This window comes from Chiloscyllium plagiosum, unplaced genomic scaffold (genome assembly GCF_037043375.1).
Source record: "Chiloscyllium plagiosum isolate Xiang-an unplaced genomic scaffold, Cpla_swu_hap1 HiC_scaffold_7, whole genome shotgun sequence".
In the NCBI taxonomy this organism is placed as follows: Eukaryota; Metazoa; Chordata; class Chondrichthyes; order Orectolobiformes; family Hemiscylliidae; genus Chiloscyllium; species Chiloscyllium plagiosum.
In genome coordinates this window covers 14,166,195-14,183,423 of record NW_028270145.1, presented here as the reverse complement: position 1 = coordinate 14,183,423, position 17,229 = coordinate 14,166,195, and the positions used below count along the sequence as shown (strand labels likewise).

Sequence of the window (17,229 nt, the reverse complement as noted above, 5' to 3'; positions counted from 1 at the left end):
TACAATCTAGAGTCCCAAACATTTGGTGGATAAAGGGATTTGCCTGAACTGCTTTCAAAACAGTATGTTGTTTTTTTTCTGCTCATGCTGTCTCTTTTGTATTGGCATAACCGAACATAGATTGAATGACTACTTTTGGAGAACGCCTTTAGTCTGCAAGCATGTCATCTATCATTGGGTGGGGTTGGTTATCGCAGTTAGTTGGATGGCTGGTTTGTGAAGTAGAGTGGTGCCAGTAGCATTGATTCAATTCCTGCAGTGGCTGAGGGTTATCATGAAGGACTGTGGTTCTCAACCTCTCCATTTGACTGAGGTACAGTGACCCTCGGGTTAAACCATCACTCATCATTTCCCTCTGACTGGTAAGAGAGAAGTGACTAGTGGTGGTTTAACCTGATCTATGGTCTGGTAAGACTATGGTGACCTTTACCTTTTTGGTTTACATATACCCTCTGTTGTTTTAATTTTCTGCTCCACACTGACACATCTGTCCGTGGCCACTGTCCCAATGAACCTTTATGTAAGCTTAAGGAGCAACCCCTCGTATTTCAGTTACACGCTTCACAATGTCCAAACTCTTGAACTCACAATTTTCTATCAAAACCTTTTTTTTTTGGTTTACAACTATTGTTAATAGTTGTTTTTCCATTTTGAATTCTTCTAGATCTATCTTTTGTTTACCTTGTCCAATCATCCTTTTGTGCTTTCCTGCCTTTAACCCAATCTCCGATCTTCCCTTTTATTCTTCCATGGTCAAGTTTTATAGTCTCTGTACTAGAACCAATTAACCTAAAACTTTTTGAAATTTGATATATTGTCAACAGCTCTTTCTACAAATGCTGTCAGACGGCTGAGTATTTCTAGCTGTTTCTATTCTTAAGACTTCCAGCAGTATTTTGCTTTTATGTCAGAGTAATTGACTTAAATGTTTTTTGCTTAGAGATGAATTAATTACTTCCAATGAGATCTTGGGATTCATCTTGGTAAAATATACCTAGAGACCCAGAATGGGCAAAAATTGAGTGTGGTTGGAATTATGTATAGGATGCGCCGGCAAAATTTATAATTTGCCTTTCTTTCCTGGTAAGGTCAGATAGAAAGGAGGAGGATGCCACCTAATGGTGGTCATGCGTAAGACCTGTGTTTTTTTTTAAAAAGAGTTATGCATGTAAAATAGTACTGATCCTTTTTCTGTGAAAATTTATGCCAGATCATATTACTGTCATTTGACTTCCAAAAGGTCCTGGGCTGTGGGTCACCCCATTTTTTTCCCTTAACTCTCCTCGTTTTCTTTAAGGCCCAGCTCTTTATTTTTGCTTAAACTTGTATTTCTGTCAATTTAGGTCATTTTTACATATTTGCACGTTATTGACCACTTAAACTTGATGAAAGAATAATATTCTTAATTGCTTGCAGCCTTTGGACAAATAATTAAAGGATAGCAAAGATCTTCTAATAAATCAGGCGCATTGGTTTACTTAAAAAGTTGTGCAGGGGATCCAAGATGGCGGCGACCCAGTAAGACTGAGTCTATAGTGCTCCTCCCAAGACTTGGGCACAGTGGGTCACCTACCCCCTACCAAGCTCACCAAATCATTTATAAATCATTTTTAATAGTTTAGTAACTCAATTAGTTGTGCAATATTATATTTAAGCAACTTTATCCTAAGTTAAAATGACTAAAGGGAAGGGAGCCCGCAGCTCTCAGCAAGCAGGAACCCCTCCCCCACACTCTCCAGCTGCAGCAGAGGCGTCCACAGCCGCCCCGGGGGACTTACCTACAGTAGCAAGCCTTGCAGAAATGCTTTCCAAGCTTGACTCGAAGATCGATGCCTTTATCGTCGAATCCAGGAACCGTTGGGAGTCGCTGTCGGCCGCGCTGAAGAAGCACGACCGTGAAATTGAAGAAATTCAACGCCGAGTCGGAGGGGCGGAGTTAAAGGCCGCGACCTCGGAGACAACCGCTCAATCGGCCGTGGATCAGGTCCCGACTCTCGAGCAGCGAGTCCGGACCTTGGAAAATCATATTGACGACCTCGATAATCGAGGTCGTCGAAAAAATATTCGTTTGCTGGGCCTTCCCGAACGGGAAGAGGAAGGCCAGCTTACAGCATTCCTGGAGCAGTGGCTGCCACAACTTTTAAATCTGCAAGCTGGATCAGGCCAGGTAAGGGTGGAATGGGCCTACCGGGTAGCAATACGCGGGCCCGGCTCGAACCAGCGCCACGCCCGGTCCTGTTCCGGCTGCAGAGCTACAAGGAGAGGCAGATACTCCTAGAAGCCTCTAGAAATCTCGGAAAAGACCCCCAAGCTATGATCTACAAAGGATCCAAGATCATGCTATTTCAGGACTTTTCCCCGGCTCTGGTTCGAAAGAGGAAGGCATTCGACGAGGCGAAGAAGCGTTTAAGGGACTTAAATGTACAGTACTCCTTACGCTACCCAGCGATGTTACGCTTTAACCATGAAGGATCTGTATATAACTTTGGATCACCAGAAAAGGCTAAGGAATTCTTGGACTCTCTTAGATAAACTGTAGGACATAATGGATGTTGGTCTGCCTTCCCCCCCCCGTTTTGGTTTATATCCCCTCCCTTTTTTTTTCTTACCTTATTGCTTAATATTATTATGGGGGGTGGGGAGAGGGATTTGATTTTCTCCCCCCCCCCGGAGTTGTTTTCTGTTATTATTTTATGTATATATGAGAGGTGTATGTATATGTGTGTGTGTATGTATATATATGTATATATAAGCTGGGGGATTTGGTTAATGTTGGTGGGGGGAGGTGGTTACCTTATTCGATTTTACCTCTGTCTTTAGGAGCGGGGTTGTTTTTCCCTTCGTTATTTTGTATTATCATATTTAATTATTATTTGTTGAACTGGTAATTTTATAGTTATATGTTTATATATGGTATTAACATTACCAAATATACCCAGGTGTTGGTAGGGGTGGGGGTGGGGTGCTCACTGTTAACTCTAGCTTTGTATTATATTTGAATTTTCCTCATTTGATTGAGGAGTGCCTGGGTCAAGGGTGGGGCATCGGTTGGAAGAGGATATGAGGGATTTTTGGAGAGGAAGTGATGCCCCCTGGGAACAAGGGGGAAAGTCTCCACTTAGATACGTTTTATATTTTTTTTATTTAGAAATAGTTTTTTACTGTATTGTTGTGGGTGTATTAAAGAGGGTTTATTTTTGTAAATTTTACATGTTCCATGCTCGGGATGTTCTGGATAGGGTTCCCCCTCCCGAGGGGTCTCGGATTGGCCCAGAGGATTATGGTTGATCAATCGGTTAAGTGGTGCACCTGGAATGTCAAGGGGAGTAATTCGCCACTTAAAAGGAAGAAAATATTATCAAATCTTAAGAAGGAAAGAGTTGATATAGCTCTCCTACAGGAGACACACCTGTCAGATAAAGAACACTTGAAATTACGACAGGGCGGATTTGATCAGGCCTTTTTTTCTTCTTTTAGCTCAAAAAGCAGGGGAGTTGTTATTCTTGTTCGGAAGAATTTCCCTTTCAAAATCCTAAAGCAGATAAAAGACGAATCTGGACGATATATCTTGATTAAAGCTCTCATAAATGGAGAGGAATATGGGATTTTAAATTTGTACTGCCCCCCGGCACACCCCTTTAAATTTATAACGGAAGCCTTTTCAAAATTGATGGCTTTTGATGCCCGTCATATAATTATAGGGGGAGACTTTAATTGTATTATGGATCCGGAAATAGACAGGATTCCCAAGAGTACTGCAGGAGTATCTCCCAGATCTAGACAATTGATGGATCTGAACAAAGAATTAGGATTAGTAGATGTATGGAGATGTCTTCATCCACAGGGTAGAGATTTTTCTTTCTACTCTAATCCACATAAATGTCACACCAGAATTGATATGTTTTTTGCCCCCTCAATTTTTTTAAATTCCATATCATCCATATAAATAGGTAATATAGCAATTTCTGACCACGCTGCTGTATATATGGAAACTAAGGCGAGGAACAGTGGGACATCCCCTAGGCATTGGCGTATGGACCCCTTCTTAATGAAAGATAGTAAATTTGTAAAGTACTTCTCGCAAGAATTTAAAACTTTTTTAGAAATTAATTCAGGTACAGCTAGCAACCCGTCAATGATGTGGGAGACCATCAAAGCTTACACGCGAGGCTTGATCATCTCCTACTCTGCGACCCAGAAGAAATTAAAGGGAGAACAACAGCGTCTGCTTGAAGCCCGCTTAAAAGCGGCTGAAACAGCATACACTGATAGACCCTCTATTATTAAATTGCAAAGGATTACAGCTCTTAGGACAGCTCTAAATACTACACTTACTCAAACGGCTAATAGGGAAATATTATTTGCAAAGCAAAGGTTATATGAATATGGCGACAAACCGGGTAGATACTTAGCATTTCTTGCAAAGAAAAAAAAGGCCCCTCAGACTATTATGTCTATCAAGGAAAGTACGGGTATTTTGACTCATGATCATAAAAAGATTAATGCGACCTTTAGAAAATTCTATTCTGAGTTATATAAATCACAGGATTGTGAAGATAGGACGAAGAGGATGCAGTCATTTTTTAAAAAATTTGACTTTTCCAGACCTAACTCCGGAACAAGTATCGGTCCTAAATGCTCCTCTTACACCCCAAGAAATAGTTGATGCAATTAGGCACCTTCAAAATGGTAAGACGCCGGGCCCAGATGTCTTTCAAGCTGAATTCTATAAAGAATTTACAGAAATACTGGTTGGTCCACTTATGGATATGTATAACTATGCATATAGTCAGGGCTGTCTCCCGCCTTCGCTGAAAGAGGCAAATATCTCTCTTATCCTTAAAAAAGGAAAAGACCCAGAAGATTGTACATCATACAGACCAATATCCTTGCTAAATGTAGATTTTAAAATCCTCTCTAAAACGTTAGCACTGAGATTAGAAAGGATACTGCCACATATTATAAAGGAGGATCAGACGGGGTTTATTAAGGGCCGTAGATCATCCAATAATGTTAGAAGGGCTCTGAATATGATTCAAGCTTGTCATCAGGGAAAGATACCAGGAGTAGTGGTTTCATTAGACGCGGAAAAGGCATTTGATAGGGTCGAATGGTCATATTTGTTTTACACATTGGAGAGGTTTGGTGTTGGACAGGTGTTTACCAAATGGATCTCAACATTGTATAGTGATCCCAAAGCAGTTGTGGTTACCAATGGATTAGGCTCGGATAGCTTCAGTGTGGGTAGGGGCTGCCATCAGGGATGTCCCCTCTCGCCATTGTTATTCACGCTAATAATTGAACCACTAGCAGAAGCTATACGAGCTGATCCTAATATAGTGGCCCCAAGGATTGGTACAGGTAAACATAAAATTACCCTTTATGCAGATGATGTTCTTCTATTCCTCGGTAACCCTTTGATGTCCATACCTCGCTTAATCCAAGTTATTAATACATTTAGTGCATTCTCAGGTTATAAAATTAACTTTTCAAAATCGGAGGCTATGCCAATGGGTGGCCTTGCTGTGATACCCCGCTTAGCGGACGGTTCCCTTTTTCCCTTTCGCTGGTCCCTGGAGGGTTTCTTATATTTAGGCATTTTTATTACCCCAGTATTTGGTCAGTTGTATAAGGCTAATTTTGTGTATTTATTGGAAAGGATAAGGCAGGACCTCCAGCGATGTGGAGACCTGCCAATTTCCTGGTTGGGTAGAATAGCATTAATCAAAATGAATATCCTGCCCCGTCTCCTATATCCTATGAGAATGCTTCCGGTGATGCTGCCGAGGACAGCTTTATGTAAATTATACGGCTGGCTGAGTTCCTTTATCTGGAACCATAGGCGGCCCCTTATTAAGCTGAAGAAGCTACAGCTTCCACAGGCAAGGGGTGGATTGGACTTCCCAGATTTTAGGAAATATCAATTAAGTTCCCTATTAAGTTATATAGCTGATTGGGTCTTGTCTGATCCACAATCAATCTGGTTGGACATCGAGGCTTCTCAAGTAAAATACCCACTTATTAACCTTTTATTCTCAGACAAGAGGAAAATCATTACAGATCACTGTAAAAACCCTATAATACTGAATACAATCAAGGCTTGGAATATAATGCGGCAAAATGAGGGTAATTCACATAAAACATCCCCCTATGCACCGATAGTGGGAGCATGGGGATTCCAACCGGGGTTAACAGATGCCACTTTTAAACTCTGGAGATCCAGGGGTATCTCATGTCTCGGGGATTTATTTAAGGATGGGGTCCTGATGTCTTTTGGACAGCTGCGTCAGAAATTCGGATTACCCAATGGAGATCTCTTTCGATACTTCCAAATTCGAGATTTTATACAGAAGAAGACTACGTTATTAGATAGTCTTTATAAATCCGATAGAGAATGTAGTGTCCTACGACCAGTGGGGGTATCTTCCGTCAGTAATATTATCATTTGCTACATGATGAAGTATCGGGAGATATGGATAATCTGCTTAAAACATGGGATCAGGATCTGGGACTAGAAATCTCCACAGAAACGTGGAATGATATCTGGGAAAATGCTAGAAGAATTACTATTTGCAACAGAACCCAGGCTATCCAGCTGAAGATACTTCATAGGGCCCATATAGCACCGGTTCGATTGGCAAAATTTAAGGCAGGAGCATCTCCAATGTGTCCTAAATGCAAAATAGAGGTGGGCACTCTTGTACATTGCTTATGGACCTGTCATAAGATCCGTAGATATTGGACTAAAGTAGCAAGCACCCTGACAGAAATTTTAGGAACGGAAATAAAAGTGGACCCCGTATCTCTCCTCTTGGGCTTTTCGAACTTTCCCTCCCTGGACAGGTACGGGAAGAGACTATTTTCTATTCTTTCTTTCTGTGCAAGGAAAAATATTCTGATGAACTGGGTGGCGGAGGGCCCCCCTGGACTTTCAAATTGGCACAGACTAATTATGGAATGTATTCCCCTTGACTTCCTTACAAATATGGTGCACCGAAAGACCGAATTATTTTATAAAATATGGCAGCCCTTTTTGAATTACATAAATACAGATATTTCGGCTATCCTAACAAGGGCTTTTATTTAATTGAGACTACAGACCTGGCTGGTCCGCGGCCCCTCGGGGGAGGAATCCCGCACGAATACGGGTTTTATCATATCTGATGTTAACACATCCCGAGCATGTAAGAGACTTAAATATACACCCTGGTTAGTTGTAGGTTAGATTAGTAGATAGTTGAGTTTTGTTTGTTTGTTTTTTTTTCTTTTCGTTTTTTTTTGTTTTGTTTTTTTTTCTCTTTTTTTGTCAAATTTTGGTTATTGTATATTTGAGCTAATTGTATATCAATGTTTATATCTGAGAGTTTTGTTTATTTTTGTAAACTTGTAAAAATGTTAAATTTCTAATAAAAATATCTATTAAAAAAAAAGTTGTGCAGGCCTCTCCAATGTATTTCTGGCTACTGAACTGAATGTAATTCATCGTTTTAAAACTTACGACTTATTTGTAATCATTTTAAATGGTTAAAAATCGCACGACACCAGGTTATAGTCCAACAGGTTTTTTTGGAAGCACTAGCTTTCGGAGTGCTGCTCCTTCATCAGGCAACCACCTGATGAAGGAGCAGCGCTCCGAAAGCTAGTGCTTCTAAATAAACCTGTTGGACTATAATCTGGTGTTGTGTAATTTTTAATTTTGCACACCCTAGTCCAACACCGGCATCTCCAAATCATTTTAAATGGTCGCCTTTAAGTTCTGCTCTGCTGTTCTTAATGAACAGTAAATTATCACCATTCTGGTTTCTGCCAATTTCTCCCATATGGATTATGAGCAGAAATAGGCCATTCGGCCTTTTAATCTGCTTCGCCATTCAATAAGATCGTAGCTGATCTGATTGTGTTTTGAATTCCGTGCTCCTCTCTCCATCAATAAATTTGATTTCCTTCTCAATCAAGAATATGTCTGCCCCAGCCTTGGGAATATTCAATGACCCTGTCCTACCTCACTTCTGAGGCAGAGTTCCAAATTCATACAATCTTTTTCGATGAAAAAATATTTCTTATCTCTCTTAAAAGGGAACCCCTAATTTTCAAAAGAGTATCCGTAAGTTTTGATTCACCTACACGGAATCCACCTTTTTAAAATCTAGCCATTTGGATACAGAACTGACTTGGAGGTAGAAGGCAGCGGGTGATGGTGGAGGGTTGTTTTTCAGAGTGGAGGCCTGTGACCAGTGGAGTGCCACAAGGATCGGTGCTGGGTCCACTACTTTTCGTCATTTATATAAATGATTTGGTTGTGAGCATAGGTGTAGTTACTAGGTTTGCAGGTGACACCAAAATTGGAGGTGTAGTGGACAGCGAAGAGGGTTACCTCCGATTACAGCAGGATTTGACCAGATGGACCAATGGGCTGAGGAGTGGTAGATGGAGTTTAATTTAGATAAATGTGAGGTGCTGCATTTTGGGAAGGCAAATCTTATCTGGACTCATACACTTAATGGTAAGGTCTGGAGCTTTACTAAACAAAGAGACCTTGGAGTACAGGTTCATAGCTCCTTGAAAGTGGAGTCACAGGTAGATAGGATAGTGAAGAAGGCATTTGGTATGCTTTCCTTTATTGGTCATAGCATTGAATACGGGAGTTGGGAGGTCATGTTGTGGCTGTACAGGACGTTGGTTAGGCCACTTTTGGAATATTGCATGCAATTCTGGTCTCCTTCCTATCAGAAGGATCTTGTGAAAAGGTTCAGCAAAGGTTTACAAGAATGTTGCCAGGTTTGGAAGATTTGAGCTATAGGGAGAGGCTGAATAGGCTGGGGCTATTTTCCCTGGAGCCTCCAAGGCTGAGGGCTGACCTTATAGAGGTTTATAAAATCATGAGTGGCATGGATAGGATAAATAGACAAGGCCTTTTCCCTGGAGTAGTGGAGTCCAGAGCTAGAGGGCATAGGTTTAGGGTGAGAGGAGAAAGAAGAGACCTAAGGGGCAACTTTTTCCACGCAGAGGGTGGTGTGTGTATGGAATGAGCTGCCAGAGGAAGTAGTGGAGGCTGGTACAATTACAGCATTTAAAATGCATTTGGATGGGTGTATGAATAGGAAAGGTTTGGAAGGATATGGGCCGGGTGGTGGCAAATGGGACTAGATTAGGTTGGGATATCTGGTCGGCGTGGGCAATTTGGACTAAAGGGTCTGTTTCCGTGCAGAAAATCTCTCTGACTAGATCAAATCAGTGTGTCTTGTCCTCTACTTTCGGCTCCTATTTTACACAATTTTTGTAACACCTTGTCAAATGCCTTCTGGAAATTCAAGTACGGTACTTGAATAGGCAGGACAAGTATACGTTGCAGTTACTCCTTTAACAAGTTTCAGCAAATTAGTTAGACCCAATTTCTCTTTCACAAAAGGGTTGCTGACTCCTGATTATCATGAGCTTCTCTAACTACTTGTTGCAGTGTCAATTATTCTAATCCCCACCGTGCCCCCCCCCCCCCCCCCCCCCCCCCCCCCGCCCCCATCACCAAGCTCATGTCAGATGTCATGCCATAATTGGCATAAGGTCTCCTGTATTCTGCCTCTCTGCCTTCTTGAATGAAAGAACTGTATTTGCCGACTTTTTGGTCTGGCAGAACCTTTGTTTATCTTTCAAAATTTCCTAGATTCTACAATCAATGCAGCATCTACCTGACGAGCCGTCTCTTATTAAAAAAAAATGAAATTCATCAAGTCCAGAGACTTGTCAACCAATCAGTTTGCTCAGTATTTTTTGAAGAATTATAATTTCACCAAGTTCCCCTCTTCCTTTAAATGCCTGACAAACTTCTATTATTGGGATGTTTTTGTGTCCTTTGTATGAAGAAGCACAAAATATTTAATCAATATATCTGCTTTTCTTAAAAATCTACAGTTGACTTCTCCTTCTCTGAAGGACCAACATTTGCTCCTGTTTTTCTTTTTTGAAACTTTTGCTATCTTTGTATGCATTTTTGGCTAGCTTGCTTTCATGCTCTAACCTCTTAATCAGTCTGCTATTTTTTGTATTCTGGCTAGTCATTAGATTTGATACTTAACTTGGTACAGTTGTATTGTTTTACCTGACATTAGCTGCTTTCCCTCTGTGGTTAACTGTGTATGCTGGGTCCTCCCCTTGGAATTTTTCTTTATAGTAGGAAAGTACTTACTATGAAAGATCCCTTTAAATATTGGCCACAGAATTCCTGCTAATGTATCTCCTCATCTGATATCCTAGTTCACTTCAGTTTGCTCAACGTTCATGCCTACATAGTTGCCCTTATTTAAGTTTAAAATACTAGTCCTGAACCCAATCTTCTCATGTTACATTGGATGTAAAATTCAAACATGTTGTGATTGGTGCTTATAACGGTGTCATTACTCTGAGGTCATTAATCTGGTCACATAACACAATACCAAGTCTAGTATGGCCTGCTTTGTGATTAGTCTCAGAACATACTGCTTTAAGAAACTATCTCAAAAGAATTCCGTGAACTTCTCATCAAGGCCAATTTATTTGTAGATTGAAATCACCTGTGATTATTGCCATCCTTTTATCTCTTGCACCCAATATTTCTTGTATACACTTACCTATATTATGGTTCCTGTTTGGAGGCCTGTCTAGCACTCCCATTAGTGACTACTTTCCACTCCCAATTCTAAATTTTATCAAAATTCTACATCCTTATCTCATTTGTAACTATTGCACCAATACAGTTTTTGATTAGGATTGCTACTCCTCTGCTATTACTGAGCTTTCTAATATTCTCGAATATCATGCACCACTCAATATTCAGAGCTACTCATTGTCATCCTGCAGCCATGTCTCCTTAATGGTTATCAGACCATATTTAGTTACTTCAGTGTGTGCTATCAAATCATTTATTTTATTAATGCTGCACATTTAGATAGAGTTTTTATCTTAATAGCTTATTGTCTTGATTGCTGCTATAAGTTTTTTTTCCTCTCTGCTTTTCTGCCATTCTCTGACCTGATGCTAGTATTTTGTTTTCTTGCCTTGACTCTATCCCTTGTCTCAGCTTGATCCCTTGTTTAGTTTATGGGCTCTCTATTTCCCTAGTTATGCTGGGTTGTGAGAAAACCAATCCCAACATGGTTGAGGCTGTCCAAATAGTGCCTAGCCAACTTTCTCCAGCATTGGTATCAATGCTCTACTAACCGGAACCCACTTCTCCCACACTGGTCATTCAGCTACACATTCACTTCTCTAAGTTTACACCAGTTTACATGTGACTCGGGTAATAATGTAGTTCTTCTCTTGCTATTTTTTAAAGATGATCAAGAAATAGTATAAATTGACTCATCGTCTGCTTTTTCGTTGTCATGACATCTCGCCAACATGCTAATCTCGTGATCTGTCCCATGTTAATGATTACTTCCAGATGATTGTTACCAGTCAGTCAGAGAATGGCCAGGTGCTGCATGTGATTCCTTCCAACCCACCTGGCGTTACGCAGGTGCTGATACCACAGGGACAGATTCTGGATGTTACAGATTCACATGGTAAGAAAGTTTGCTACATATACTCTCCATCATCACATTATCACTGTGCCAGTTATGTACGTAAAAACAATGGACCACTGGAACCTAGGCACTCAATTCTCCATCCTTTGGGTAGATAATTGTCCACCAAATTGTACCATATGGTGAAAAGAATTGGAAAAAGAATGGAATTAATGTGCAACCCAACTAATTTCATAAGCAGCTGCAGGTTCACACAGTGAAATTATTTTTAATTTTAATGTAAATGATATCATTATTGTCACAATAAAGCAGGAGGAAAAAAAGTGCAGCATGAATTTAGATTGCTTCAACTAATGTTTGGTCCAAAAGTTCTCGTGTTGGTGAATAACTATCAAGCAAAAGTTCTTTGATGACAAGTCATCTTTGAAGTAAAGAAGGAGAGCACTGTTATTATAGTTGAGAAAAAAGCATATCACAGCTTTTGGAATGAAGCAGTGCTAAATGGGGACTAAAGGCCAAATTTAAAAGGATAAGAAGGGTTATTAATCGTACTTTCATTTTCCTCAGTACTGTTTGATATTTTAATAAAAATGGAAATAACTATAATGTCACATCAACCAAGTGCTGAAATAGCACACCCGATTTTTGTGATGCCAATGTAACTTGTTTTAGCAGTATGAAGTAGGGGAATTGAATTGATAGAATCCCTACAGTGGAGAAAAAGGCCCTTCGAGCCTGCACAGACCCTCCGAAGAATATCCCGCATAGGGTCTTCATCGTTGCTAATCCACCTAACCTGCACGCATTTGGACTGTGGGAGGAAACCGGAGCACCGAGAGGAAACCCATGCAGACACAGGGAGAATGTGCAAGCTCTACATAGACAGTTGCCCAAAGCTGGAATTGAAGACCAGTCCCTGATGCTGTGAGGCAGCAGTGCTAAGTGGTTACATTTTTAAAAACAATCCCTCCATTTTAAGGATGGGTATTCCACTGTGTTTTGATGTATTTGAATATAGAAATAGGTATAGGCAATTCAGTTCTCATCCTATTCATCCGTTTTAATAAGGTCATGAGTGATCTGTAGCCATCTCCATATATCTCCCTTTGGCCCATATCCCTAATACCTTCAAAAAATCTATCTAACTCAGATTTAAAACTAACAACAGATCTAGCATCATCTGCCATTTGTGGAAGAGAGTTCCCAACCTCTACCACCCGTAGTGTGTAGAAGTGCTTGCTAACATCGCTTCTGAATGATCTAGACAATGCCTCCTAGTTCTAGAGTGTCCAACCCAAAGGACATAATTTATCTTTGTCTAGCCTCTTTTTTTCCTGTTAATATCTTGAAGACTTCAATCAGGTCATCCTTTAACTTTCTAAATTCAAGAGGCCGAATTTGTATAATCTCTTCTCATAACTTTAACCCGTGAAATCCAAGTATTATTCTTGTAAACATACATTGTACTCCTTCCAAGGCCAAAATATCTGACGTAAGGTGTGGCGCCCAGGTCTACTCAGTACTCCCAAGTCTAAACAGGGTTCAATACAGCTGCAGCAGAACCTCTGTATCCTTATATTTCTGCCCTCTCGAATATCAAGGCCAGAATTCCATTAGTCATCTTGATTACTTTCTGCACTTGTTCATAACATTTTAAAGGTAGATGCACTAAGGATGTGCTGTTTGAATTAATTTTTGAAAAGTTAAAATTTTTTGCCAGATGCAGCTGATGATAAACCGATAAGTGATGAACTTCAGACAGTGACTGTAGCGGCAATAGCAGACAACAGTGGCTATGTTTTGCACCCCACCTCTTCGTTAACTTTGCCCAAAAAGACCTCACTCAGGTATGTATGAATCAAAATTTGACTGGAAAAGTTAACAAAGTTGGATAGCCCTTAAGACCATGATGTTTTCGTTAGAGGTTAGATATGGTTCAACAAAAGGAAACGCAGAAAAACAAAAGCCCCTTGAATAATGAGTGTGTTGGAGAGCTTAATGGCGCAGAAAGAGGCTTTTTGATGATTGTTAGATGGACTTTTCAAATAAGAATCAAGTCAAATTCAGCAAGTTCTAAAAGGATGAGAAAAATAACGCAGTCAAATGGAATACAAGAAAGGAACATCATAAAAGGAAATCCTGTAAAAAGCCTGAACGCTGGGGTGCTGTCTGTTGAGGACATAAAAGTGATGCATTGTGCTGATGTTCAGGGCGTGTTACACATACTTAGCAAGTGCAAAGAGGATAGTGACAGAGAAGTGGTAGATATGAAGTGGTGGGAAAAATGGATGGAATGAAAATGATGGGCAAAGATGTCTGCATTGAGACTGGAAAAAGTTGCCTGCTTCAAATTGTTTTTGTCTGAGGTCATTAAAGAAGTGAGAATGGAGACAGTAGAAGGTCTTGTCATAATCTTCCAATTCTTCCTAGATGGGGACAGTGGCAGAGAATTGGAAAGTCATAAATGTGACGTCCTTATTCAAGAAAAGCTGTGAGGAAATACCTTTTTTTTTTTGGCCAATCAATTTAACATCAGACGTGACTAAGTTTTAAAAATCAATAGTCAGAAAAAAGATATTTGGACTTGATGTTAATTGTCTCAATACCAGAAAGTCAAAGAAAACTTTAAAAAGGAAGCTAAGGCCAAATCCTTATTTTCTTTCAGACTGATGAAATAACCTTGAGAGTTTATCATAATCTTAGACTATTAACTACTCTAATTGAAACCATAGATGGTTAATCCAGGCGAAATTGATTCTAATTTTACTATTTTAAAAGAAAACTTCAGCAATTTTACTCTGAAGCATTATCTCAGAAGTTAAAAATATAATGCTGGATGTGCTAATAAGCTGAATGACCTCCTGCCGAGAATTGTGGTGGAGGCACATGTATTGATGATTTGAATATTGACAATGTTCATTGTTACAGAGAGCAAAGGCAGGAAAACTAAGTTATAATGCTCTTTTGGGGAAATGGTACAGACATGATGAGCCAAATGGCCATCACCTGCCATGTAACAACAGTGTCTTCCTTTATTCTTCCATGGGATGTTGCTGTCATTCGCATGCATTTGTTTTCCATCTCGAAATGCCCTTGAATTGATTGGCTTAGAGAGGGTAGTTAAGGTTCTAGTTCATGCAGGTATAATTACATTTTTGTGAAACTTGAGCAATGGAAGTATTAAGTGGTGAATAAAGATTCTTTATTTTTTACAACCAAAAGAAAGGTTACAACAGCTCTAAATCAGGTGTAAAGATTCAATAAATGTATACCTTTCTTAAAGGTTATATATACACAAAAGGTTTAAGAGCATTTCATTGATTCGTTGAGCCTACTCTTCCATTTAATTTGATCACAGCTAATCTGTTGGTAAACTCAACTACCCCTCCCTATCTTCACTCCTTTCTTCCCAACAAATGATCAACAATATTCAAGGGCTCTGCTTCCACAGAGGAACATTTGAGGAAGTACTCCAAAGACTATAGTGCTACTCAAAGCATTCATGTAGCTAAGTGCTTGAAATGTAATCCTTTTTTTTTGTGTTTCAGAATGGTTGAAGATCATTTTCCTGTCCCACTACAACCACTGCCACACAACACCCCTGCCTGGGCTCGACGACTCCGAAGCTGTGAGGTTGATTAGCACTTCTATATTTGTATCATTAATGGATATTGCTATAAATTGATTTTTATTTCAGTAATATTTACTTTCAAGTACTTTTTGTTATGGTCAATATATACTCTTGAGAGGATCAAATCTACATTTCATTACAAGATCAAACCTGAAATTGCATTTAAAAATATATGTACTACTCAGGAGAGCACAGATTTTTGTTAACTGCTCTGAACCACAAGTAAAGCAAACTGCAATATTAATGTAAGAGCATGAGTCTGTGAAGTACATAGAATTCAAATTTATGCTCAAAAAATAAATTTAAAAAGTGGAAAAATTCTGAGAAAAGCTAGTGTTTTAGGAGAGACATATCATTATCTTTTCTTTCTAGAATTTTGTGTTTTTAATAAAGATTGACAAGAATCGTTTAACGTTCCTACACTTTCTATCCCAAGGGAGAAGAGTACTCTCTGCTGTTCTTCCTTCAAAATTTGAAATGAGTTTTTGTTGATGGATTTGAATACCCTGCACTATCTGTATTTGGCCTAAAGTGCAGTTCAGAACCCCTGTTGTGAGATGAGCAGCAATGAGGCAATGTCATCATTTTCCCTATCCCTCATTCAAAAGCAATCAGACACTTTCTGCTATTATACATAGGTGCTTGACAACTAGCAGTGAATAATTAAATATGTGCTGTACAGTGGTTTCACCACAATTAGACATTTCAGTTCAAACCAGAAACATAGTATCTTATAAAATTGATGCTCGCTGGGTTGTCAACATGATTGCAGTAGTCTGTAGTTTTTTGCTTTGTTGCTTATCTTTCCAAACAATCCCTGCAAGAGCATAGGGGTTAAACTACTGTCACTCAAGCCAGGCAAATGGAGTATTTCATGGCAGGCACAAGAATACGATCTCCCCCGCACAAAACCATATTGCCTATCACTGATAAGCCCATTCTTTTCTAAATATAAATAGATCCTATCCCTCAGGACCCTCTCCAGCAACTTTCCCATCACCGACGTCAGGTTCACTGGTCTGTAGTTACCTGGAATATCCCTACTACCCTTTTTGTACAGGGGGACAACATGAGCAACATTCCAGTCCTCCAGCACCTCACCTGTATTTAAGGATGCCATAAACATTTCTGCCAGGGCCCCAGCTGTTTCCTCTCTCTCCTCCCTCAGCAACCTGGGATAGACCCCATCCGGTCCTAGGGATTTGTCCACCTTAATAATCTCTAGCCTACTTAACCCATCTTCCCTACTTATGCCAACGTGATCCAGACTAATCAAACTTCTATCTCTAATCTCAAAATTCATTATGCTCCTCTCCTCAGTGAACCCTGATGCAAAGTAATCATTCAGGATCTCACCCATTCTCTCAGGTTCAACACACAGCCTTCCTTCATTATCCTTTATTGGACCAATCCTTTCTCTAGTTACCCGCTTGTTTCTTATATAAGAATAAAATGCTTTGGGATTCTCCTTAATTCTGCTTGCTAAAGCTATTTCATGACCCCTTTTAGCCCGCTTGATTCCTCGTTTAAGATTTGTCCTACTCTTCCAACATTTCTTCCAGGGACTTCTGTTCTTAGCTGCCTAGACCTTATGTACGCTTCCCTTTTCCTCTTTGCTGGGCGTACAATTTTTTCCTGTCATCCACGGTACACGAATCTTGCCCTTCCTATCTTTTGCCTTCAATGGGACATGCTTATCCTGCACTATCTTTAACCTATCTTTGAAAACCTCCCACATATCAAATGTGGACTTCCCTTCAAATAACTGTGTCCAATCCACATTTCTGAACTCCTGCCTAATTTTGATATAATTGGCTTTGGCCCAGTTTAGTACTCTTCCCTTAGTACCACATTCATCTTTACCTACGAGTATTCTAAAACTTATAGAATTCTGGTCACAGTTCCCAAAGAAATCCCCTACTGCAACTTCTACCACCTGTCCTGGCTCGTTCCCCAACACCAGGTCCAATATGGCCCCTTCCCTCGTCGGACTATTGATATACTGCTCTGGAAAACTCTCCTGGATGCTTCTTACAAATTCTATCCCACCCAGACCTTTGACGCTAAGTGTATCCCAGTCAATGTTGGGAAAAAATTAAA

The 17,229-nt window shown here is 39.9% G+C and overlaps 1 protein-coding gene across 4 annotated transcripts in view; it reads left to right on the top strand.

Moving 5' to 3' along the window:
- The window catches only part of LOC122551330 (calcium-responsive transcription factor-like), a 60,496-nt gene that overhangs the window by 9,893 nt on the left and 33,374 nt on the right, over window positions 1-17,229 (top strand). For all 4 annotated transcript variants that reach the window (XM_043693055.2, XM_087988747.1, XM_087988746.1 and 1 more), the window contains 3 exons: window positions 11,417-11,537; window positions 13,219-13,345; window positions 15,047-15,131. In XM_043693055.2, the coding sequence (XP_043548990.2) occupies window positions 11,417-11,537; window positions 13,219-13,345; window positions 15,047-15,131 (333 nt within the window). The remainder of the gene's footprint in view (window positions 1-11,416; window positions 11,538-13,218; window positions 13,346-15,046; window positions 15,132-17,229) is intronic.